The following is a 27,931-nucleotide window of genomic DNA, read 5'->3' as shown; positions in this document are numbered from 1 at the left end:
GGACATGTTTTTATAGAGCTGCTCTGAAAGTGGAAATTATCTTTTGTGGTTGAATTAAAAATGGGTGTAGCTATTCGTGCTGGAATTAAACACCAATACTTTTTGAGTCCAGCTCAAATTGGTTTCATGGTACCAAGTGTCAACATTGACACTGAATGCTTGGTCAGAATCTTACTCGTGTTTGCTCATTCATTGATCAGATACATCATAATTTACATCATACAAATTGCAAATTTTAGTCATTATTTTATTTAGGCAAAGTTCTTCTGTACAACTTATTCTCTTATTCTTAGTCTCTTATTGTCTCTTTTTATCTCCGTCTTCCCTCCAAACTGAAAACAATCAACTGTCCAATCACAGCATAGTCATGGGCAGGGCTTATTATTGTTGACCTTTACTGGCATTCTAAATCTTCCACAAACAAGAAGCGTCAAATAAAAATCCTAATGGTCTGCCATATAGTCGACTCCTCAGAAATAATGAAGGATGGACTCTGTGGTGCACTCAAACAAAAACATTTTGTTGTAGGTACAAAAATCTCATCAAGGGAATTAGCTAACTTACAGAGCTGAGTAAAGAGCAAACAACTTGAGGTTCTATCCCTGCCACAGCTATGGAGAGGTAGGGCACACACTCCTTTGCCCAAATCAGTGGATGAAAAATATGTGATGAACAAGACGCAGTGTTTCATCTTTTTAAAGCAAGTGTTTAATAGTGGGCTCTGTCTGTGGCCACAGAACAAAAGTCACAATATGTGAGTATCATTATCACCCAGCAATCAACTAAAGGCCTTTTTTTAATCGTATCACAGGAAAACCTTAACATTTAAATTTTTCCTAATGTCCTTTAACAACTCTCCTAGATCCAGTTTCTTTAGAAAGGTGTCATCAACAGCAATTAATAAATTTTGTAACTAATGATTTAGGCCTATTCTTAATCACATAAAAAGTCTCTGTCTTCTTGGACTCTTAGCTATAATCTCAGTGGGTTGAGTTGGATGGCATCAGGATTAATTTCATGGTGTCAAGATTAATTTCACAACTGATCTTTCACAAAGGTAGATGCTTTTTATACAATGGCCTTTCTGCTAGATATTAAAAGTGAAAACTAATACATCAGCAGAAAGTTCAAAAGTTCAGACTGACCTCATATGAGGGGTTGGCTGACTGCTGCTGGAAATATCTAAACACAGCTTTTGAATTGTTGGAGCCTTTCCTATTTGATTTGGTATGTAGACAGCAGTGGTACTGCCCTGCATTAAAGGCTTTGAGCTGAAGGTTATCTTTTCACTGCTGTCAGTGCTGCTTCACAACAGAGCAGAGTGAAGGTATTCTTTTCAAAATCAAATAAAAAGTTCTAGCTGAGAATCACCAGTCAATATTTTAAAATCATGCATCATGCAAATCACAACTATTGGGTAGACAAATATTATGTAGACAAAAGTCTCAATATATAGTTAATTAATTTTTTTTTTCTCCTTTGTTTCATTCAATATGTTTCTTGAGTCTGAAATTAAATTAGTGTGATTCGCCAGCCATTGGGCGCCTATTTCAGGCAGCATTCTGCTCCATTTCCGCTTACCCTGCCTGTTTTATGTTTTCAAAATCCCTATTGCTATGGTAACCAACAACACCCTCCCAGCTAGCAGCCTACACACTGAAAATGGCAAGATTTGGATGATGCTATCACACAGCCAACAGCCCCTCCAAGCCATGTCAGATCATCTGTCCACATGCCACTGAAAGCTAGTTCTGACACCCAAAAGATGTTTTGCTGAATTCCTAAATATGTTGGACCTGGCAGTGTACTGTACCCAATGTATACTGAAATATCACTGACAGACTGAGCTGTCTGCCTGGATACAACACACAGATGACAATTTAAAGGAATGACCAACATAAAGTGTCTTAGTAAGGTGTTGGGCCACCATGTGCTGCCAGAACAGCTTCAGTGCTCCTTGGCATTTATTCTACAAGTCGCCGAACTCTACTGGAGGGATAGACACCATTCTTCCAAAAGATATTCCCTCATTTGGTTTTCTGATGGTGGTCGTGGACAGCGCTGTCTGTCGATCCAAAATTTCCAATAGGTGTTTAATTGGCCTGTACCATTCTCTTGGTGTACACCACACATGCACTCACCCACTTGTGGAGAATATGGGGAAGGATGACTCATCTGACCATATCATTTTTTTCCACATCTCTCTAGACCAGTGCTTGTGGCTATTGTACCGCTGAACTCTCAAATGTGTATTCATCTTTGTAATGATGGATTTACGCACTGCAACCCTACTAATGTATCCCTCTCTATGTACTTGTCGACGGACTGCTCTTGTTGACAGTCTGATCATGTCCCACTAATACTCTCAGTAACCTGAGGAACAGTAGCTGTTCTGTTTTTCCTTACATATCGCACTAATGCACAAATATCATGATAATCAAATGTGCGCTGTCAAACATAATTTCCAACCTTATTTACTGATGTCTTTCCCATAGATTTAAATGCAGATGTCACTTTAGTCACTCCGCCAATTGAAACACTAATCAGTTGAGCAGTCTTTCATGTCATTTTCATTTATTTATTTAGGGACAATGCACATTGATCAACATAAATGTAAATGTACCAGTGTTAGCTAGTCTTTGTGACTGCAGCTCCTGCCATCCATGCCCTGACAATGAACCCTCTTTCAAAGTCACTTAGGTCTTTTATACAAAATCAGAATCATCTAGCAGTCATCTAACAGGCCACAGAGCATCTTAAAGCAATGGGACTGTATACGCTTCCAAATATCACATTGTCTTTAGAGCGTCATAACTCTGCAACCGTCTGAGCTAGAGACATTTTTTTCTCATTAAACTAGAGTATCAGCGCTTTATAAAAAGCCGTGAGAAACAAAAAAAAAAGATTTGGAGTAGTCTTACTGTTTGCCTGGTGTATTGCTACTTTCTTTCTGTGTCTTTATCAATCAGTTCTCATCCGCATTCTTTGCTAGTGTTGTCTAGAGTCCCATCACTCAATTCGACATTCCTCACACAGCCAATCGTAGTGTCTGATTCAGAGGCTTGGCTGTCAGTTGCTTGTGTACCCAAACTAAATGTGAGGAGAAATTGGTCCGTATTCATGGCAGTGACTGAAAACAGACATAAGGATGTGTTCAGTCAGATATTTAATGCAGCAGAGGCTTTGGAGCTGATTTTTCAAGGAGCAGACAAATAGCGCTCATAAATACTGCTCCCAAGACACACATGAACACACATGAACAGATAAAGATAGAAACTTAAAACATTATATAATTTACACCACCATTTGTTAAAGTCTTCATCTGGACAGGAAGTACCCCAAAAACATTTCAAAGTGCGATAGCTATCTTCTTGAAGTCTGAAAATGAAATATTGTCCTCTTTGGATTTTGAAATGATTTGTTGTGATACTGGCTTCATCGCTGCAGGTCTTAAAAGTCAGTGTTTATGTATAAATCTTTTCCTTCATACAGATTTGTGTGCCATTTTAGAGTGTGATAGATTTGATAGAGTTGTTGTGCCTAGAAAGGAGGCACAAGTCAGCAGAGTCCAAAAAGTTTCTCAGCACAAACACACTGGTTAGTAGATAATGGTAAATAAACATAAGCTATATCAAAAATATATCAACACTGTGAGAGCAGCTTGTTCATAAACAACACTGCAACTTTATTTGTGATGTGAAAGCAGCTCCCTCTCAGACAGATGTCATGCTTTGAATGTGTTAAGTTTACGCTGCTTTGCTTATTATAGGAGCAAAAAGAAATAAGCACCCCCCCGCTGTGGAAGGCAAGCATTAAAGCCTGACAGTTACAAGACAACTCGTTGTTATAGTTTGTGGCAAAATACGTTTAAGTGAGTAGCAGGAACACCCAAATCAGCATTATTTCTTAATAACATCTGAAACCACCTCAGTAAAATGTCATCACAACAAAGACTATCTTTCTTCAGAAAACCATAGTTATAAGTACATACATCAGAGTATTTATTGTAATGAAGCTTACTGAATGTGTTAGCATTTATTTTGTTAGTCACAGCATTTTCATCTATGGATGTTTAATTTCCAACCATAATGACAGATTTCAGTTTCACCTGTTCTTTTTCTTGTCTTTCCTAAATCTTTAATGGTGTATCCTCTCTTAAAATATTTGGATAATGAAAGGTCATGAAGCAAGGGCAGTTAATAGTATCAGTCCAGTAAATGATTTGTATGTGATTCGCTCAGTGTTACCCTTAGCTGGCTCCATTTAGATTTCTATCAGGTGTCTGTGTCTCTTTATTTATTGAACCAAGTATAACCTGTGCCTCAGCCAATATTGACCCAGGGTCGCACACTGACATATATCATGTCAGTGCCGGCGTGCCTGAACTCCACATTCACACAATATCTCACTGTCATCAGGATACTTATGCTCCTCGCCCAAAATGGGAGAAAGACAAAGGATTGGGTGGTATTGTAATGCAATAAAGGTCATGAAATAGATTTAATACTGAGGATACACGTACTTAATATATTGTATAGCACACTTTGTTGCAAAGACACTACTTTAATGTCTAATTAAAATATTGGGCTCAGTGTAAGTTTAAAGTGACAATGAGAAAAAGGTTCAGTAGATCACAAAGTTTTCAGACTCTAACTGCGACTGTAGATCTGGCCTGGCAACACAGCTTGGCGACAGATAGTATTTATGGCACCAAGGGGAACCAGTGAAGAATAATTCTTAATTTGCCGTAAAGGTGAATTGAATTGGATGGCCATTTCAATGAACATAAATTTCCCTTAATGAGAAGAACGATATTTGGCTAGCTATGTGTCCTCTGACACATGGTCTTTTTTCATACTGGATATCCTTCACTCCCGGACAGCTGTTTATCCTCCTCAGTCCACTAATAATGAGATGGAAGCTTAGAAATGTATTAACCCTGGCTACAGTTCCACTACATCAGCACACCTATTCTGATTTGTGATTTTCTCTGCTACCTTTTTCCCCTCTTTCTTTCTCCATGTTCTCATTTCTCCCAATCTTTTCCTCTTACTGTCATCTTTTTTTTGCTTCGCTGTCATCCCCTCTGTCTCTCCAACACCAATCATCTCTGTTCATACTCTCAATCTAACAGAGGTTGTCCAGCTGAGCCTGGCAGAGGACCAGCGCATTAGTGTCTCCACAGTAACAGTGGGCCTCAGTGCCGTCCTTACCTGTGCCATCCAGGGGACGCTGCGCCCCCCAATCATCTGGAAGAGGAACGGCATCATATTAAACTTCTTGGACCTGGAGGATATTAATGTGAGTCATTGTTGCTGTTATCTTGATCATGTTTGATACTGTTTTTTGTCGATGTTGGTGATGATAGTGTTGCTAGTGTTCCTTATCTCACAAACATGAGCTATGAATAATGAAAAAACTCATGTTTGTTGGTTTCTGGTTTATAAGATTATGGATGATGAAATAGAAGTAAAACTTTCACAGCATGAATTTTTTTTAAATTTTTTTATACAATTTCTTGAGCCAAAGAATTCATGAGAATGCATTTGTTTTTGTTCATATTGATTATATGTGTAGGTTGTCTCAGTCCTTATCTTTCCAGTCAACATCACCTCTTATGAACTGTTGAGTGATGTCAGCGTTATGAATACTATTAAAGCAGTGTTAATAGATTTATGTGCACAAGTGGGCATGAGAGCCTCAACTCAAGACAGACACAAGCCTAACATATTAAAGTTGTGATCACTATCAGGTGTTAGCCAACATTTACTGAACGTGCCGACGTTCCAGTACTACACTATTACAAGAGTAGTCAGTACTTATGCATCTGAGCACACCAATCTTCAAACTTGTGCCTCGTTTTGATCTCAACTACACAGCCGTAAAGTGTCATGACTGTATTTCGCATGGTTGTGATACTGTGATACTGACAAAATCTGTCCACAGCCAGATGTAGAGGTTTCACATAGTCAGATTTTCACTACACAATTATTATAGCCAAAAGAATTCACAATAATGATATTAAAGTAATAATAATAATATTAATATATAAAATAATATATAAAACATGCTATCAGTCGAACTCATGTTTAACTTTGTTTATTTAGTGCTTGTCTCTTTTTGGACAAATGAATTAGAGTCATACAGAGTAGGGAAGTGGAGAGAGTCTGTAACCATCATTATACAAAAGCTTATAAAAAGAACAATTACATTTAGGGGATACTGAAAAAGCAACCAGATGAACTAATAAACAAAAGATCCACAAGGCCTAACATCTGCCATCACAATATTATCCTATGTGTATAAATAAAACAATACCAATATTTAATTTTATCATATATTGCAACACCCCTAATATAAACACTTGCCAAAGTAGTCCATAGTGCCTCTGTGGTACTTCTTGTGACAGTTGGTGGCTCCAGGACCATATTTTGCAATGGTGAGACATACACAGATTCACAAGTTGAAAACAATACTTCATGTACCACATGCTCCCTGATGGTCAATCAGACAACAGCTAAGCAAGAGAGGACAAAAGAAAGGAAGGGTGGCAGAAGAATAGCAGCAAGAAAAAAAAGGATTCAAGGAAGGAAATCAAACCAAGCAAAATTTACTCTCCAGCCTCCTCCATGAAAGAGTAAAATGATAGCTTGCTCAGTGCTTAATGAACTGTGTGGCCGTGCTCCTGTTTAGACACATCTGCACAGGTGACAGCACAGCGCCGGCCTTGCTTTACCCACCACCGGATCACAATTCACTAATTGCATGTTAATGAGCGGCCTTGTTGGTCTGCTGTGATGATGAGCCGATAAACAATGTCAAGTGTTAAGGTGGAGACTGGAAGAAAGGTGATGGCAACAGAGGTCCCTCAGGCTCGACCATGCATAATGAATTTCCACAGAGTGCAGTGATCTGTGTGGAGGAAGGAGAGCCCTGGCTGTGTTTGACTTTCTTTTCACTGAGTTAAGTCAATGACGAAACAAACAAAATCCCTAAATAAATGATAGCGATAACCTCAGTACTTTGTGGTGGCACTGACACCTGATGTCAGAGAAATAGCATATTTAGCGGAATATGCCAAGTTCTTATGACCACTTAGCCTGTCTGGACCGCTGTCTCTTTTATTGAAGATGTTGCATATTAGGAGACTTTCTGGCTAAATAAAGTGCAAATAAGCCATTACAGAACAAGAACATTATTATTATAAATATATTATATATTAATACCTACATACACATCAACAAGTGAAATTATATTTAATATGCTTTTTCTGCATGTTTCATTTTAGATATGTTTAAGTCTACAGTTTATTTGAAAAAATTCAAATAAATACTATTTCATAAGGATGATGCATTTGATCTATAGCACATTAACCAGAGAAGTTAAGCAAATATTATAAGGTTCTCCTTGAAATAAATGTATTCAATTCAATAAGATTTACATCCATATGATGAATTTATTAAACCTTTTCTGTTAGATTAGTAAAATTGGAATAAGATAAGAGAAAGAATGAAAAACAGTAACTAAATAACCTGTAACATTTTTTTTTTTAATTCCAACGTTTGATTCAAGTGAATTCTCCTTTAGCCCAAAGAGGAAACCGGGTGAGAGGAGGGATGAGACAACTCTCCCTTCAGCACACTATTTTCCTCTGTTGAACTGTGTTGAATGAAAACAGCCCTGTTATTAGAAGTTTCACTTTATAGTGATCGAAGTCTTTCTGCAGTCTCTCATATAAACCCTGAATCTGAGAGCTGAGCCACCATTACAATTAGTCTCATTTGTCTGCTGTCTCTTAGTTTCTTTCCAGTCTTTATTCTCCATCTATCTCTCTCTGTCCACCTTCTTCTCCACTATACTATTTCATATCATGGGTATTTTACATTTTGAGTGGAGAAGTGTTCTCCTAAAAGTAATTGCTTTGTGTATATTGGAGGGTTCAGACCTGTTTCAGCAGGTTTGATTGCAGGAGAGCAAAAACACAAAAGCAAAACTACAAACAGCAACAGAAAGAATAGTAATACAGTCTGCCAGAACTGCTTATACTGTAGCTACTGGGGTGCATTACCCAAAGTGTTCTATGTCTGAGTGAAACTGGATACTGATTAATTCAGAAATTAAATGAATAATGTATATTTATTTTATTAAAAACAGTCATTACATAGCTGCTTTATTTATGTGTACATTGCAACCACTTGATAAACAACATAACAATGTAGCTCTTAAGTATGTGCAAGCTTTATTGCATTAGCACTATTGTGTATTATAAAAAAAAGTAATGATCATTACTATTGCAGAATAGATCAAAGGAGACATTCATGTAGTTTTGCATCTGAAAAGCAAAACTTCAATGAGTTAAGTTTATTCATTTGGATTTCATGTATGATCCTCCCACTGCTTTTTCCATCACAAAAACATAATTTTCATTCAAGAAAATGATATGTTTTTGTCTGTCTCTGTGGACTATCGGTGAATTTCATGAACTAGAAGGTTAAGAACTATTTCCATTATGTTATGAGGAGCTTTGCAAGCCAATATCAAAGCTTCTTAATCCTTATGACAGCAACCAGCCAGAGACAATGTAGGCTCAGTGATCAGAGTGAAAGACAACTTTGAGGTTTTGGTCAGCTTGAGCAATATCTTAAAATTCAGACTTGTTTTGCCTGAATGCTGTGGCTGTACCAGAATCTGAACTTTCCAAGTTGATTCTGAGTCACCAGTTTCAGTGTAAGAAAGTACTGTTTTTCAGCAATACACCTTACTTATAATGATGAAATCTACTCTGCCCAGTTACACCACAGTCACACGCAGCCACTGAGCAGACATCCGTCCCAGACTAAACTCCTGTAAGTCAACATCCCAAGTCTTGCTGTTGACTTCCAAGATTCACCTTTTAATTCTTTTGGTGTCATCTGTGACACCAAAAGAATTAAACCTCTCGTTCAATTACAACTTAGCTTCAAGCTTATAGCCTATCAAAATAAGTCTTATTATTCGACTGACAATGAAGTTAAAATTGTGAGTGACTTGAATGATGATTTGAATCATCAGTGTTTAGGAGACAGTCCTACTGAATACCCTTTTTTACGCAGGAACCACAACAGATAGTTAAGATTTTAAAGTAAAATATATCCGGCACAACCTGTCAGATATATTACAGTCATATTTTTTAACCCAAATGGCCCATTCTATTTTAATTGCCCTCGCTGGTGTAGTTGTATCTCTCACCTTAATTGTAAATTCTGAACTTTAAAAGCTGCTTAAGCTCCCCTGTCTATCTTACAGTTAAATCATTTCACATTTTTCAAGTCACAAAGCGACCCTCTTGTCAGGTCCCATTAATTTCTAGAGCCCTCCGAAAGAAAGCAGCCATTTGTGGTTTCCATGTCATGACAGAGCTGCATCAGGACATCTGCTGTGCCACTTGGTGGGACAGCAAACTATTTAATACCTTAATCCACCCTAAGCTGTGGCTGGAAACCCCTGGTGACTGCCGCTTGCTGCACCAACAACAACCAGCTCCATTCATCAACCTAATGGGCTTTATATTTTTAACCCTTGCCATTTATCAGGCTGAGGCAGTGTGATGAGGGGAGAGAGGAGGATCAAATTCCCCAACGCCTGCTGCAGCTCAACAGGGAAACAGTTGATTCATGGTCTCTCTTCCTTTTCACATCACTCTTTTTCTCTCTTGTCTTTTCTTATCACTCCCTGCTGTTGTGTGCCTCCTCTCTCCTCTCCGTGCTCTCTCCATGCATCCTTATGTATTCTATCAAGCTATCTTCATTTCTCCCTCACTCCCTGTGGCTCTTTGCTGCACCCTATTCTTCACCACTGTTCCCTCTCCTGTACCTCCTGTACTTCTCCCATCTTCGCTCCTCCTCCCTCCCTCCTCTTCCTTCCTTCTTGTGCGCTTTCACCACCACCGCCTCCTCATCATTACTTTATTCTTAACTTCCATCTCTTCCCTTTATTACAGGACTTTGGGGACGACGGCTCCCTGTACATCACCAAGGTGACAACCATCCACATGGGGAACTACAGTTGCCATGCCTACGGCTATGAAGACCTCTATCAGACACATGTGCTGCAGGTGAATGGTCAGTAGTGGCTCATTTCTTACTTAAAATTGTAGGAGAAGTGTGAACAAAATGCTTTTGTTTGTGCTACTCTGTGGTTCCTCAGTGAGTGAGTTTTTCTTATTGCCCACCCTCGTTACAGTGAAGAAAAAGTGAGCATTCAGTCACAATCAAAACCTGGGGCCTTTTGCTTGAAGAACAGTGTCAAGTAACAAGTAATCCAACCTGTCCTTGACTGAAATGTCAGCAAACCAGGGATACCATTAAACTGAACTGTTTTGTCCATCACAGCCCATCCAGACATTTCAAAAGGGCTAAGGTGCAATTCATTGTGCCCCTTTCATAGATGGGGGGGCTTCAAGGAATTGTTTGATCGTTTTTCACCGCAAAGAAAACGCAGTGACTGTGGTGGATTCTTGGCTACTTTTATCTATCAACTTACATTTCATGTTATTGTGCTAAAGATCAGCCTCACAGAAATTTGTTATCCTATTTATTTTCCTCCTAAACACAAATATGTACCACTTGGTTGGCTGGTTCCCAAGCATTGGTCATATGAGAACAAATAGTGAGTTAACTAATTAAGCAGTAAGTAAATAAAAGAAGTTTATTAGAAGGGAGAAATGAAAAAGCAACACACACAAAACAAAAAAAAGACAAAGTGTACAAACCGCAAAATATAATGTCATGACATCAAGATAAATAATAATAGATCAGAAAACAACAAATTTTCAAAGACAAGGAGCAACACCCAACAAAAACATAGTCATTTAAATAAGATTGAACCACAGGCCCCTCTACAGATTTTCAGCTGTTATGTATTGCCTTGACATATTTGACTGTTTGTTACCTTTAATTCAGTGAAACTAATGTGAAGGGAATCACTGGAATTGTCAAATGGGTTGCAGTGTTAATGCACTGCCTGAATGATTTAAGCAAAGTGAATAATCAAATTTCTGGTTTACAATTAGTAACAGATGCAATATTGCCTCGTGTCTTTTTGGCAAGACCTGAGGTTTAGAAGTATTAAGCATTGAAGGCAGTGCATTTTTTCTTAAATTATCTGTCTCTTTTATTACTCTGTTTTGTTATGACCATAACTAATGATTATTTTCTTTATCGGTTAATTTGCACAATATATTCTAAAATAAATGATTTTTTTATGTGTTAAATGTCAATGTCTATAAAAAGTGAAAAATCACAATTATATGTTCCCACAGCCAAGGTAAGGGCTGTAAATCCTTTTGCGAAAACTTGGCATGTTTGCTTGAAAAATGACTGAAACGATCAATCAATTATCAAAATAGCTACTGATTAATTTTCTGTCATTCACCTAATAAATAAATCATTTCAGTATTTCCTTTATTATAATACAGTTGCTGCATATTATGTAGATCTTCTTTTAAAATGAAGCTATGGTTTAGTGTTTAAGAAGTGGCTTCTCAAACGATTCACAGATCACATCTGTCAGAGCATTGCATCAAAGTGACTCTCTTGCCATGGAAGATGATATCATTACTTACGTAAGCCTAAAAACTAATTGTGTGTGCATGCAGCATATTCACTTGAATTTATGCAGTGGATAGAAGCAGCTTGAGCTAAAATACTGAACTTTTCAAAGCGCTGTCTTGCACATACTCTATTAATCATATGCATAAGGGGCCTCGTCTCTCCTACCTGCAGTTTTTATTACTAGGCATCTCTCCAAAGAAAATCTATGGAGGAAGAAATTTAAAAGCCCTCCTCCCACCTGTAACAACAAATCAAAGATACTGCCCTCTCTAATTTCTGCACTTTTGTCTCAGGGTGACAGACCGGCAAAGCAGGGGCAAAAATATTAATAATAAGGAGAGTAAATAGGTGTGATTGTTTTGTTTTTTTTCTGAGATGCTAATTGCAAAGAAATGCAGCTTTATTTTACCTTGAACTGAAGAGGGAGAGCAAGTGATGGGAAGGGAGTCATGGAGACAGACTAGGGTCCTATAGGATGAGTTATCAGGATAGTGCAATTACCAAATGTTTGTGTTGGGGATTCAAGGTATTTCAAGTGAGATAGCACAAGGTGAGATAAGGTGGAATGGAGGGGAGCCAAGTGCCACATTAAACTAAGTGGGCGGTTTGCATCCTGTTGTGCTATTAAAGCAATAACATCCATGCTTACTTCTGTACTGCAATGAAAAGGATGACAGCACTGCAGCTTTAGTATTGGTGAAAAATAGCCATAGCTGCAGTTTAGTGTTTCATCTATGGTATTATAATACCTTAGAATATGATATCAATGTGTTCAAGAATATTTCTGCAAGTCCATACAGTACACATTAATTAAAATGGAAGAAAGGAAGAGAATCCGTAGCAAAATACTGTTTCAGTAGCAAAACAGAAGAGGTGATATAACAGAACATACATAAAGAGAGACAGATTACATTTCAGGGACCTTCAGACAAGCCAAAAGTACAACACAGAAGTGAGGAGAAGTGTGTGTGTGTGTGTGTGTGTGTGTGTGTGTGTGTGTGTGTGTGTGTGTGTGTGTAGGATGAGGAAGTAGGTATTTTATTTGTGTGTTTATGTGTGTGTGGTATATGTAGATATACAGTATCTGTAAACCAGGGGGAAAAAATAATAAAGAAAGAAAAAGATCAAACAAGCAACAAATGCAAAATTAATATTGCATTAGGGTTAAGGGGCAGGGTTGTAAGTTGAATGGAAGAGATGATTGAGCTCGTGGAAGGAAGGACCATCAGGATTTGGCCATAGCCTCAAGGTTGAGAGCGTGATCCCGCATCCTAACCAGAAAATGACAGCTTACCTGTTCATGTAAACTATTACCTCATATTTCATTTTCCCCCTCGATTCCTCCACATTCATTTGTGGTCCTCTCCCCAGAGGAGGTGGTAAGTGGCAGATACGCCCAGCATCTATTTCATGCAGGACTCGAGCTGTAAGAAAGCAGCCCCATAGCTCCTGGATTCTTGTTATGTGTGAATATATTCCATGCTGGGGGGAGACAAATTCCTCTCTGTGCACTGTGCGTGTGGGTGTTTGTGCTATATTCCTGCAGGAATTACGGTCTACCATGAAACATTGTGTAATTATGTTTTCACTCGCCCCTCTCCTCCCTCCCTATTTGTGTCTTGGTTTTGTTTGTGTTTGTGCGTCCAGTCCCTCCAGTGATCCTGGTCTATCCGGAGACGCAGGCCCAGGAGCCAGGTGTATCTGCCAGCCTTCACTGCCATGCCGATGGCATCCCAAATCCCAAACTCCTCTGGCTGAAGAACGGCATGGACCTGCAGCCCAGATCCTCCAAACAGCTTTCTCTCATAGGTGAGGAGTTTTTGATTATTTTGGGGAGTGCTGTGTTTTAGCAGATACTTTATGTCACATCTTGCTGGTGCAGTGTTTTTGAATTGCAAAGTACATACTGCGGTAGGCCAATACTGCAGAAATCTTTACAAACCAAAGCAATGCATATGGACAATGAGAACAAAGCTAGAGATTCAAGGTGGTGTTCTCTTAAACTAACTTCTTTTTTATTGAAAAGTCAGTGGTGCCACTCACCAGTGATATTCTGTTGTGATTTCCATTTAGTTTCATTCCATACATTGTTACATACGTTCATCATAGTTGATGAAACCAAGATTGCATCCCCCTCTTCAGCTGTCTTCACATTGCTCCTCAGACAAAATAAACATACTTCTTTTTTCAAAAGTGAATGGAAAGGAAGATCAAAAGCGTGAAAATAAAATGATATATACTGCATGTCAGGAAATGGCAGCTACTTATCCAGCCTATAAGAGTGTTTTAAAAGACACACTCTCAGTATCAGAGAGAAGAAGGCATGACTTTTCTTTTTATGGCCTAGTTCTCATTAAGGGAGAGTTTATTGGCTGTGTGTGGGTCATTACCTGTGGTAATAGCCTCTTATCAACCCTGAGACACTCAAACAAGGGAGGTTCTGCAAGGTTCACCAACACATAAACACTGTGGTGGCTACGGTTTCAGATTTGCTAACTAAAGTGGGAAATGACAGCGGGTGGGCATCCTACTTGCAGTGATAATTTGTGCTTTTTTTCATTAAAGACTTTAAGGAAAGAGAAAAGAATAGAGTGGAAAAGTGGATTAAGTAGTGTAGATTATCATTTTAATGTAGCCATGGTTCAACAAAAGATCAAAGCACAGAGGAGGTTAGATTAGCTATTTCATTTCCACATGTCATATGTCAGGAGTCTAATATAACATTGTCAAAGTTTTGCCTTAATCCTGATTTTTAGCTGAATTCTGTAAAATTGTAACTACATACTGACAGTTGATAGGAGGAGCATTGTTTAAAGAAAAACTGTTAAGAGAGAACCTGCTTTGTTTTGCTGAGTGAATGAAACCATGTTCAGGAACTGTCCAGAGTGCTGAAACCTGGGGGGCCTTTTAAAAAATACTCACCTTGACTCCTCTCTCGTGCTCTGATCTTCCCCTCCACCGGCAACTTCCACTTCTGGCTGAGAACTAGGCCTACTTTCAGTCCTGACACATTAACCGTATCTCATCAGTAACATGAATTAATGTTTTTTTCCCATATTAGAAGAGCTAATGATGTCTGCACTCTGCACTGTTTCACCTGTCCTCACGATTCTCCTCCTCGCAAACTCTCTTTTTAAAATAATCTGTGATTTGAGACATTTCTACAAAAAAAAAAAAAATTTATACAGGGAAGTTACATTAATTTAGGGAAACTTTTCAAGAAGCTGGGTGTGCTTGGATGTAAAATGTGAATATGAAAAAAGGTAACTTATAGGTTTTACTTGACATTAGATTATTCACAGCACTTTGAGGACATAACATGAACAAAAGTATGGGACAAATTGTGTCCTGTATTGATTCAACTCTACCGAGTACTGAGAAAACAAGTACTAGAATCATTTTATTTTCAAATACGGGACGATCATACGGGACAGGTAGAGGACAGAGCCGCAAAATCAGGGTGCCGCCTCCTTCCGCAGGCAGAAAATCCAGTGCATTTGTATTCTTCTTCTTTGGCAATTTCGGTTGGCTCTACCTGATGTACGAATTACTACATTGCCGTAGTGGCGTACAGCCGCAATTGCAGTTACAAATGTCAAATCAACAGAGTACCGAGAAAACAAGTACTAGAATTTTGACGGGAGGCAGAGGCAGTATGAAATGTTATGGTGGCGGCAGCCTCCCAATTCTCTGTTTAGGAAAAACCCTGCAAGGGGAATTTATGGTTGTAAACTGCATATGTGGCTGTTGGGTGAGCTAAATGTTTTGACCTTTTCTTATTTAGTAGTACGTATGATCATCATACAAATTTCCTTAAGGCATTACCTTCACACGCAAACATACACCCTCTCTGCATAGTCTCCTACATAGCACAGGGCAAAGTAACCTACTCACATCATGTCTGATGTTGGTATATTATGCTGCTGACAGGAATCGTCAGTGTACACATTCAGGAATACAGACTGTAATGGGAAATCTTGCATCATTTTTAGTAGCTCTGATGGACCTGTTCCTCAGGTCTTATGAAAGATCTAAAGTGTATCAGTTCATCAGAGACGTTTGTCCAAATGAGAGAGGCAACCAAGTATATACTCTGTTAATCAAATCACAAGATGATCCTTTTCTTTTTTAACTTAACTCTTCGCTGACCCATCAAGCGGGTGCCTTTACATGTTGAAGTGGTGGTTGACGTGTGACTCAGTGTTACTTCATTTCCACTTAGCAAGGAATTTTATTGGCTACTTTACAAAACACCCATACAAGCATAAGTATTTTCTAGCCTAAAACTGTTAACATAATACTGACATATTAAAGAGTAACATCAGCATTCATTTGGAGTCGTGTTTCTGGCCTCCTGATGAATGTACATCCAATATTCATGCTCTTTTTAGTTTTGTTTTGCTCTCCACTAACTCCTGAGAGAAATATCTGGCTCTTTAACTGCTAAATGCTCCACATTCACTAGCTAGTTGCTACATTTGTCTGTCTGCTCATGGTTTCGTGCTGAACAGGTAAAGTATAGTGGGTTTTTAGAGCTCTTTCACTGCCTGCTGCAGCCAAAAACACAATGATAGTGGTGAGAGAGATCCAATACATAAAATTTGTAGGCCAGAAAACTAAACTAAAAAGATGCTATAAACCTCCATAGAGCTAAAGGGAACTGCAGAGTCAGGTTTTAATTATCTATGGGCTTGTCACTACAACCCTTTCCACACAAAAGTATTCATGTGGTCCATTGTTACTATTGAAATAGTGATTATAGCCGTATTAAGGCCAGGGCTCCTATTGACTCCTGAGCACATGCTCTATTTGCTGTTATAGTAACTGTAATACACCCATGTAAAAAGAAGAATAAAAGTCACAATCTAAGACAAAACTACTCCAACCCCTGTCATTATGCACTGCTACAAGCCTGCAAATAAGGATATAAAGACTAATTTAATGAGTGGTTGATTCAGTGGTTTTCAATAAGAATTGATCTGAACATAATTATGAATCAGAAGTAATTAAAGTGGTGTCTCATTCTATGAAGGCCTGCTTCAAGGCAGTTTTCACTTCAAAGCATTACACACTTTTCCCCTGATAAAAGAGAATTATTATCAGAATCCAAAAGACATTTCACTAATGTGAAAAGCTTTGCGTCAACTTCTGTAATGTCTTGTTATTTTACAACCCAGTAGGCATAAATTATAAGGTAGAGATCATTTTCAGTGTAAAAATGAGCGTGTGATTTATTGCTGTTTGGTAAATTTGTGGTTCTGCAGGAAAACAAGCTCTTACAGTATGCTAGCTTTAAGTTGTAACAGGTAGTGAGCAGATGTGAGGCGAAAAGAAGAAATCTAACGGGAGGGAGACTGAAGGGTGAGTGTGAATGTCCAATGTTACGGAAGTGTATAGATGCTATAGCTCTTTTGAGATATGTAAAGAAAGGGGAAAAAAACTGAAGCTGCTTTTAATGTTCTTATACAACAATGACTGTAAGAGGTGCATTGTAACACACATCATTCACTCCCATCACACTGTAAAGTGTGTGGTGTTGTGATGTATGTAGTGCTTCATACAGGATCAAAGTGCAGCTTTACATCACAGAGCAAGGGAAGAGGTTTGCATATTGACAGTAGGGACATGTTCCTTCCAATATTTTCAGAAGACAGAACTATCCTTATCAATATTTGAGTGAACTCTTTCACACTATGTTTGAAGTGAAGTCACATTAGATCATTCCAATGTGCCCTCCGAGAGGCTATGTCTCCAAGACAATCGATTTCACAGTGGTACCTAACGTCACCAGAAAATGTCAACTGATATTGTTTAACTATGTTAGCCAGCGTTAACTAGCAGGCTAACCCTGGCTTCTGTCTGTCTCTGTAGGCTACCAGTCAGGTTGCTAGCAGGAGTAAACATAAACATAACACATACCTTACTATACTTTGACGTTTTTATTCCTTACTATTCTATGACATTTTTATGCCTTACTATACTCAAATTTTGTATGCCTTACTATACTATGACGTTGTTATGCTTTACTATACAATGGCGTTTTTATGCCTCACTCTATTATGACGTTTTTCTGACTCTTTATACCCTACTATACTATAACTTTTTATGCCTTACTATACTATGACATTTTAATCAAGAGAGACTAAAAAGAGGAACAAGAGAATATGAGAATTTAATAAATGACGTTTTACACCTTATTATATAATGTGACGTTTTTTATGACCTTTTATGCCTTACTATACTGTGACGTTTTATGGCTTTTTATGCCTAACTATTCTATGATGTTTTTATGCCTTACGATACTATGTCGTTTTTATGACTTTTTGTACTTAATTATACTATGGCATTTTTCTGACGTTTTAAGCCTTATTATATTATGACATTTTTAATACCTTTTATGCCTTACTTTACTAAGATGTTTTATGGCTTTTGGCTATGGCTTTTTATGCCATACTAAAATATGACGTTGTTATGCTTTACTATAATATGACTATTTCATGCCTTACTATACTATGACATTTCAATCAGGAGAGACTAATAAGAGGAAGAGAGTATGAGAATTTAAGTAAAGTGAAATTTATTGTGACCAGAAGGAATAGACTTTGGCACTTAGACCCCATAAGGAAGTGGATCACAGTGGATACAATTCATCAGTTTAAGGTCCTTTCATCAAGAGGAATCTTCCCTCTGAGTCTAGACACTGGTGGTGGTGATGAGGAATTGAGCTTGAGGGGGGTAATGTCTGCACGAGGGAAACTTCTGATTGGATTGTTTGTTTGGAGATGGTCTGGCGTCCATGGTTGAGGTGGAGAAGGGGTGGAGGTGGGTTGCAGATTCTTTGTCGTTCTGAAATGACAGCTGAATGACAGCAGAGAGAGAGAACAATTTTAAAGTTTGACAGCTTACAGGTGATTGGCTGAAGGCCACCGTGTAACGTTTTGATTGGGTGAAGACGTGAATGAGCGGGTGGAACCTATACATAGCAGGAAGCGGGGCTTGTGACATAGGGGATATAAGGGAAGAGATATTCTTCCTGATTGAACACTTTTAGTTTCATTTTAATTTCTTGATATAATATGACTTGTGTTTCCTTAATATACTGTGACTGTTTTATGCCTTACTACCATGACATTTTTTTCCATACTATACTTTTGTTTTTATCAATATTTTTGCCTTACTATACTAAGTCATTTCTATTGCTTTTTATGCCTAACTATACTATGACTGTTTATGCCTTCCTATACTATGACCTTTTTATGATTTTTTATGCCTTACTATACTGTGACTTTTTATGCCTTACTATACTATGATGTTTTTATGACTTTTTATGCCTTACTATACTATGACTTTTTTATGACTTTTTATGCCTTACTGTACTATGACTTTTTAAGCCTTAGTATACTATGACTTTTTTAGGACTTTTTATGCCTCACTATACTATGACATTTTTATTACGTTTTATGCCTTACAATAATATGACTTTTTATGCCTTAGTGTATTATGCAGTTTTTAGCACTTTTTATGCCTTACTATACTATGACTTTTTTAAGGACTTTTTATGCCTTACTATACTAGGATTTTTTAAGGACTTTTTATGCCTTAGTATACTATGCAGTTTTTAGCACTTTTTATGCCTTATTATATTTGACTTTTTTTTAGGACTTTTTGACTTTTTATGCCTTACTATACTGACTTTTTTATGATTTTTATGCCTTATTATATTTTACTTTTTTGACTTTTTATGCCTTACTATACTATGACTTTTTATGACTTTTTATGCCTTACCATACTGACTTTTTTATGACTTTTTATGCCTTACCATACTGTGACTTTTTATGCCTTGATATATTTGACTTTTCTATTACTTTTTATGCCTTACTATACAATTACTTAATTATTTTTTATGCCTTATTATATTTGACTTTTTTATGACATTTTATGCCTTACTATACTATGAATCTTTTATGAATCTTTATGCCTTACTATACTATGACATTTTTATAACTTTTTATGCCTTAGTATACTATGCAGTTTTTAGCACTTTTTATGCCTTACTATACTATGACTTTTTGATGACTTTTTATGCCTTATTATATTTGACTTTTTATGACTTTTTATGCCTTACTATACTATAACTTTTTATGCCTTAGTATACTATGCAGTTTTTAGCACTTTTTATGCCTTAGTATACTATGCAGTTTTTAGCACTTTTTATTCCTTACTATACTATGACTTTTTGATGACTTTTTATGCCTTACTATACTATGACTTTTTGATGACTTTTTATGCCTTACTATACTATGACTTTTTATGCCTTACCATACTGACTTTTTTATGACTTTTTATGCCTTACCATACTATGACTTTTTTGTGACTTTTTATGACTTAATATATTTGACTTTTTTATTACTTTTTATGCCTTACTATACAATTACTTTATTATTTTTTCATGCCTTATTATATTTGACTTTTTTATGACATTTTATGCCTTACTATACTATGACTTTTTTATGAATCTTTATGCCTTACTATACTATGACATTTTTATAACTTTTTATGCCTTAAAATACTATGACTTTTTATGCCTTATTATATTTGACTTTTTATGACTTTTTATGCCTTACAAAACTCTAACTTTTTATGCCTTAGTATACTATATGGTTTTTATGACTTTTAATGCCTTACTATACGATGCATTTTTAATTACTTTTTATGCCTTGGTATATTTTGCAGTTTCTTTTTACTTTTCATGCCTTAGTATACTATGACATTCTTATTACTTTTTATTCCTTACAATACTATGCCTTTTTATGCCTTACTGTACTATGACTTTTTATGCCTCATCATATTTCACTTTTTATTCCTTACTTTACCATGACTTTTTATGCCTTACTATACTATGACTTTTTATGACTTTTTATGCCTTACAATACTATGACTTTTTATGCCTTAGTATACTATGACTTTTTTATTATTTTTTATGCCTTATTATATTTGACTTTCTTATGATATTTTATGCCTTACTATACTATGACTTTTTTATGAATTTTTATGCCTTACTATAATATGACATTCTTATTTTTTATTCCTTACAATACTATGACTTTTTATGCCTTACTATACTATGACATTCGTATGACTTTTTATTCCTTACAATACTATGACTTTTTATGCCTTACTATACTATGACATTCGTATGACTTTTTATTCCTTACAATACTATGACTTTTTATGCCTTACTGTACTCTGACTTTTTATGCTTTATCATATTTGACTTTTTTATGACTTTTTATGCCTTATCATATTTGACTTTTTTATGACTTTTTATTCCTTACCTTTCTATGACTTTTTTATGACTTTTTATGCTTCACTATACTATGACTTTTTATGCCTTACAATACTATGACTTTTTATGCCTTAGTATACTATGACTTTTTTAGGAATTTTTATGGCTTACTATACTATGACTTTTTTATGACCTTTTATTCCTTACTAATGAATTTTTATGCCTTACTATAATATGACATTCTTATGACTATTTATTCCTTACAATACAATGACTTTTTTAGGACTTTTTATGCATTACTATACTCTGACTTTTTAATGACATTTTATGCCTTAGTATACTATGACTTTTTTATGAATTTTTATGCCTTACTATAATATGACATTCTTATGACTATTTATTCCTTACAATACTATGACTTTTTATGCCTTACAAAACTATGACTTTTTTAGGACTTTTTATGCCTTACTATACTATGACTTTTTTAGGACTTTTTATGCCTTAGTAAACTATATGGTTTTTATGACTTTTTATGCCTCGGTATATTTTGCAGTATTTTTTTTACTTTTTATGCCTTAGTATATTATGACATTCTTCAGATTTTTTATTCCTTAACACTATGAGTTTTTATGCCTTATCATATTTGACTTTTTTATGACTTTTTATTCCTTACCTTTCTATGGCTTTTTTATGACTTTTTATGCCTTAGTATACTATGACTTTTTAGGACTTTTTATGGCTTACTATACTATGAGTTTTTTATGACATTTTATGACTTACTATTATACTATGACTTTTTTAGGACTTTTTATGCCCTACAATACTATGACTTTTTTAGGACTTTTCATGCCTTACTATACTATGACTTTATGGCTTTTTATGCCTTACTATACTATGACATTTTATGCCTTATTATATTTGACTTTTTTATGACTTTTAATGCCTAACTATACTATGACTTTTTTATGACTTTTCATGCTTTACTATACTATGACGTTTTGATGACTTCTTATGCCTTATTATATTTGACTTTTTATGACTTTTTATGCCTTAGTATACTATATGGTTTTTATGACTTTTTATGCCTTACTATACTCACTTTTTTATGATTTTTATGCCTTATTATATTTGACTTTTTATGACTTTTATGCCTTACAAAACTAACTTTTTATGCCTTAGTATACTATCTGGTTTTTATGACTTTTTATGCCTTACTGTACTATGACATTTTTATGACTTTTAATGCCTTACTACACCATGCATTTTTAATTACTTTTTATGCCTTGGTATATTTTGCAGTTTTTTTTTACTTTTTATGCCTTAGTATAGTATAACATTCTTATGACTTTTTATTCCTTACAATACTATGACTTTTTATTCCTTACTGTACCATGACTTTTTATGCCTTATCATATTTGACTTTTTTATGACTTTTTATGCTTCACTATAATATGACTTTTTTATGCCTTACAATACTATGACTTTTTATGCCTTAGTATACTATGACTTTTTTAGGACTTTTTATGCCTTAGGATACTATGACTTTTTTAGGACTTTTTATGCCTTACTATACTATGACATTTTATGCCTTATTATATTTGACTTTTTTATGACTTTTAATGCCTAACTATACTATGACTTTTTTATGACTTTTCATGCTTTACTATACTATGACGTTTTGATGACTTCTTATGCCTTATTATATTTGACTTTTTATGACTTTTTATGCCTTAGTATACTATATGGTTTTTATGACTTTTTATGCCTTACTATACTCACTTTTTTATGATTTTTATGCCTTATTATATTTGACTTTTTTATGACTTTTTATGCCTTACAAAACTAACTTTTTATGCTTAGTATACTATCTGGTTTTTATGACTTTTTATGCCTTACTGTACTATGACATTTTTATGACTTTTAATGCCTTACTACACCATGCATTTTTAATTACTTTTTATGCCTTGGTATATTTTGCAGTTTTTTTTTACTTTTTATGCCTTAGTATAGTATAACATTCTTATGACTTTTTATTCCTTACAATACTATGACTTTTTATTCCTTACTGTACCATGACTTTTTATGCCTTATCATATTTGACTTTTTTATGACTTTTTATGCTTCACTATAATATGACTTTTTTATGCCTTACAATACTATGACTTTTTATGCCTTAGTATACTATGACTTTTTTAGGACTTTTTATGCCTTAGGATACTATGACTTTTTTAGGACTTTTTATGGCTTACTATACTATGAGTTCTTTATGACGTTTTATGCCTTACTATACTATGACTTTTTGATGAATTTTTATGCCTTACTATAATATGACATTCTTATGACTATTTATTCCTTACAATACTATGACTTTTTAGGCCTTACTATACTATGACATTCTTATGACTTTTATGCCTTTTAATACTATGACTTTTTATGCCTTACAAAACTATAACTTTTTATGCCTTAGTATACTATATGGTTTTCATGACTTTTTATGCCTTGGTAAATTTTGCAGTATTTTTATTACTTTTTATGCCTTAGTATATTATGACATTCTTATGACTTTTTATTCCTTACAATACTATGACTTTGTATGCCTTATCATATTTGACTTTTTTATGACTTTTTATTCCTTACCTTTCTATGACTTTTTTATGACTTTTTAGGCCTTAGTATACTATGACTTTTTAGGCCTTACTATACTATGACTTTTTTATGAATTTTTATGCCTCACTATACTATGACTTTTTTATGATTCTTTTATGCTTTACTATACTATGACTTTTATGCCTTATCATACTATGACTTTTCATGCCTCAGTTTACTATGTGGTTTTTATTACGTTTTATGCCTTACTATACTATGGCTTTTTTATGGCTTACTATAGTATGACGTCTTTATGACTTTTTATGCCTTACTATACTATGACTTTATGACTTTTTATGCCTAACTATATTATGACTTTTTTTATGACTTTTCCTGCTTTACTATACTATGACTTTTTTATGATATTTTATGCCTTACCATACTGTGACTTTTTATGCCTCTCTATACTATGACGTTTTTTGCATTACTACACTATTAAATTTCTGTGCCTTACTATACTATGACATTCTTATAACTTTTATGCCTTACTGTACTATGACTTTTTATGCCTTATTATATTTGACTTTTACTATACTATGTCATTTTTGTGACTTTTTCTGCATTACTACACTGTGGTTTTTATGACTTTTTATGCTGTACTATACTAGTACTATGACTCTATAATGCTTTACTATACAATGACATTTTAATCAGGAGAGACTAATAAGAGGAACAAGAGAGTATGAGAATTTAAGTAAAGTGAAATTTATTGTGAACAGAAGGAATAGACTTTGTCACTTAGACCCCCATCAGGAAGTGGATCACAATGGAAACAATTCATCGGTTTAACATCCTTCCATTAAGAGGAATCTTCCGTCTGAGTCTAGACACTGGTGGTGGTGATGAGGAATGGAGCTCGAGGGTCGGAATGTCTTCACAAGGGAAACTTCTGATTAGATTGTTTGATTGGAGATGGTCTGGCGTCCAATGTTGACGTGGAGCGGTGGAGGTGGGTTGCAGATTCTCCATGGTGCTGAAATGAAAGCAGAGAGAGAGAACAATTTTAAAGTTTGAAAGCTTACAGGTGATTGGCTGAAGGCCACCATGTAAGGTTTTGATTGGGTGAAGACATGAATGAGTGGGTGGAGCCTATATATAGCGTGAAGCAGGGCTTGTAATAGGGGGTTATAAATGAGGAAATATTTTTCCTGATTGAACTTTCGCTAAGCTTCTTTTTAATTTCTTGCTATAATATGATTTTTTTTTTATCACCATCCGCCTTACCATACTATGTCGTTTTATCACTATTTATGCCTCACTATACTATGTCATTTTTGTGACTTTTTATGCCTCACTATACTATGTCAATTTTGATACTTTTTATGCCTTACTATACTATGACTTTTTTATGACTATTCATGCCTAACTATACTATGTCATTTTTGTGATTTTTTCTGCATTACTACACTATGACATTTCTGTGCCTTACTATACTATGACTATTTTATGATTTTTTTTTATGCCTTACTAAACTATGTCAATTTTGATATTTTCTGCATTTCTACACTATGACTTTTTATGCCTTGGTATATTTTGCAGTATTTTTTTTTACTTTTTATGCCTTAGTATATTATGAAATTCTTATGACTTTTTATTCCTTACTGTACTCTGACTTTTTATGCCTTATCATATTTTACTTTTTTATGACTTTTTATGCTTCACTATAAAATTACTTTTTTATGACTTTTTATGCCTTACAATACTATGACTTTTTATGCCTTAGTATACTATGACTTTTTTAGGAATTTTTATGGCTTACTATACTATGACTATTTTATGACTTTTTATGCCTTACAATACTATGACTTTTATGCCTTATCATACTATGGCTTTTTTATGACTTTTTATGGCTTACTATACTATGACTTTTTGATGACTTTTTATGCCTTATCATATATGACTTTTTATGCTTCACTATAAAATGACTTTTTTATGCCTTACAATACTATGACTTTTTATGCCTTAGTATACTATATGGTTTTTATGACTTTTTATGCCTTAGTATATTATGACATTCTTATGATTTTTATTCCTTACAATACTATGACTTTGTATGCCTTACTGTACTCTGACTTTTTATGCCTTATCATATTTGACTTTTTTATGACTTTTTATTCCTTACCTTTCTATGACTTTTTTATGACTTTTTATGCCTTACAATACTATGACTTTTTATGCCTTAGTATACTATGACTTTTTTAGGACTTTTTATGCCTTACTATACTATGACTTTTTTAGGACTTTTTATGCCTCACTATACTATGACTTTTTTTATAATTCTTTTATGCTTTACTATACTATGACTTTTTTAGGACTTTTTATGGCTTACTATACTATGACTTTTTGATGATTTTTTATGCCTTACAATATTATGACTTTTCATGCCTCAGTATACTATGTGGTTTTTATTACGTTTTATGCCTTACTATACTATGGCTTTTTTATGACTTTTTATGGCTTACTATAAAATGACTTTTTTATGCCTTACAATACTATGACTTTTTTATGACTTCATGCCTAACTATACTATGTCATTTTTGTGATTTTTTCTGCATTACTACACTATGACATTTCTGTGCCTTACTATACTATGACTATTTTATGATTTTTTTTATGCCTTACTAAACTATGTCAATTTTGATATTTTCTGCATTTCTACACTATGACCTTTTATGCCTTGGTATATTTTGCAGTATTTTTTTTTTTTACTTTTTATGCCTTATCATATTTTACTATGACAATACTATGACTTTTTATGCCTTAGTATACTATGACTTTTTTAGGACTTTTTATGGCTTACTATACTATGACTTCTTTATGACGTTTTATGCCTTACTATACTATGACTTTTTTAGGACTTTTTATGATTTTTTTATGCTTTACTATACTATGACTTTTATGCCTTATCATACTATGGCTTTTTTATGACTTTTTATGGCTTACTATAGTATGACTTTTTGATGACTTTTTATGCCTTACAATATTATGACTTTTCATGCCTCAGTATACTATGTGGTTTTTATCACTTTTTATGGCTTACTATAGTATGACGTCTTTATGACTTTTTATGCCTTACTATACTATGACTTTATGACTTTTTATGGCTTACTATAGTATGAAGTCTTTATGACTTTTTATGCCTTACTATACTATGACTTTATGACTTTTTATGCCTAACTATACGATTACTTTTTTATGATATTTTATGCCTTACCATACTGTGACTTTTTATGCCTCACTATTGTATGACGTTTTTTGCATTACTACACTATTAAATTTCTGTGCCTTACTATACTATGACATTCTTATAACTTTTATGCCTTACTGTACTGTGACTTTTTCTGCATTACTACACTGTGGTTTTTATGACTTTTTATGCCGTACTATACTAGCACTATGACTCTGTAATGCTTTACTATACAAAGACATTTTAATCAGGAGAGACTAATAAGAGGAACAAGAGATGTTGACGTGGAGCGGTGGAGCATACTATGTCGTTTTTATCACTTTTTATGCCTCACTATACTATGACGTTTTTTGCATTACTACACTATTACATTTCTGTGCCTTACTATACTATGACTTTTTTATGATTTTTTTATGCCTTACTAAACTATGTCAATTTTGATATTTTCTGCATTTCTACACTATGACTTTTTTGCCTTACTATACTATAACGTTTTATCACTTTTTATGCCTAACTATACTATAACTTTTTTTGCATTACTACACTGACATTTCTGTGCCTTACTATACTATGACGTTATTCCTTTTCATGCCTTACTAAACTGTCAATTTTGTGACTTTTGTTTTTGTCACAATTTATGCCTTACTACACTATGACGTTTTTATGCCTTACTATACTATGACTTTTTTATGACTAATCATGCCTTACTATACTATGTCATTTTTTGTGACTTTTCTCAGCATTACTACAATGATGTTTTTATGCCTTACTATACTATGACGTTTTTATCACAATTTATTCCTTACTATACTATGACTTTTTTATGACTATTCATGCCTTACTATACTATATCATTTTTGTGACTTTTTATGCATTACTACACTATGACGTTTCTATGCCTTTTCATGCCTTACTAAACTATATCAATTTTGTGACTTTTTCTGCGTTACTACACTATGACATTATTGTCACAATTTATGCATTACTACACTATGACGTTTTTATGCCTTACTATACTATGACTTTTTTATGACTAATCATGCCTTACTATACTATGTCATTTTTTGTGACTTTTCTCAGCATTATTACACTGACGTTTTTATGCCTTACTATACTATGATGTTTTTATCACAATTTATTCCTTACTATACTATGATGTTTTATCACTTTTTATGCCTTACTATACTATGACTTTTTTATGACTATTCATGCCTTACTATA

General features: G+C 34.7%; 1 protein-coding gene and 1 long non-coding RNA gene across 3 annotated transcripts in view; one reads left to right on the top strand and one right to left on the bottom strand.

The window, feature by feature from the left end:
* The window catches only part of fstl4 (follistatin-like 4), a 223,803-nt gene that overhangs the window by 173,712 nt on the left and 22,160 nt on the right, over window positions 1-27,931 (top strand). The window contains exons 7-9 of the mRNA XM_056396883.1: window positions 5,135-5,301; window positions 9,980-10,100; window positions 13,239-13,400. Coding sequence (XP_056252858.1) covers window positions 5,135-5,301; window positions 9,980-10,100; window positions 13,239-13,400 — 450 coding nt within the window. The remainder of the gene's footprint in view (window positions 1-5,134; window positions 5,302-9,979; window positions 10,101-13,238; window positions 13,401-27,931) is intronic.
* Window positions 24,227-27,931, bottom strand: part of LOC130182196 (uncharacterized) — a 118,533-nt gene continuing 114,828 nt past the window's right edge. Inside the window, exon 4 of one of the 2 annotated variants that reach the window (XR_008829690.1) lies at window positions 24,227-24,496. This is a non-coding gene — a long non-coding RNA (uncharacterized LOC130182196). The remainder of the gene's footprint in view (window positions 24,497-27,931) is intronic. The other variant, XR_008829689.1, reaches the window with a different exon arrangement.

Source organism: Seriola aureovittata, chromosome 15, assembly GCF_021018895.1.
Source record: "Seriola aureovittata isolate HTS-2021-v1 ecotype China chromosome 15, ASM2101889v1, whole genome shotgun sequence".
Lineage (NCBI taxonomy): Eukaryota > Metazoa > Chordata > Actinopteri > Carangiformes > Carangidae > Seriola > Seriola aureovittata.
This window is presented reverse-complemented; position numbering and strand designations above follow the sequence as displayed.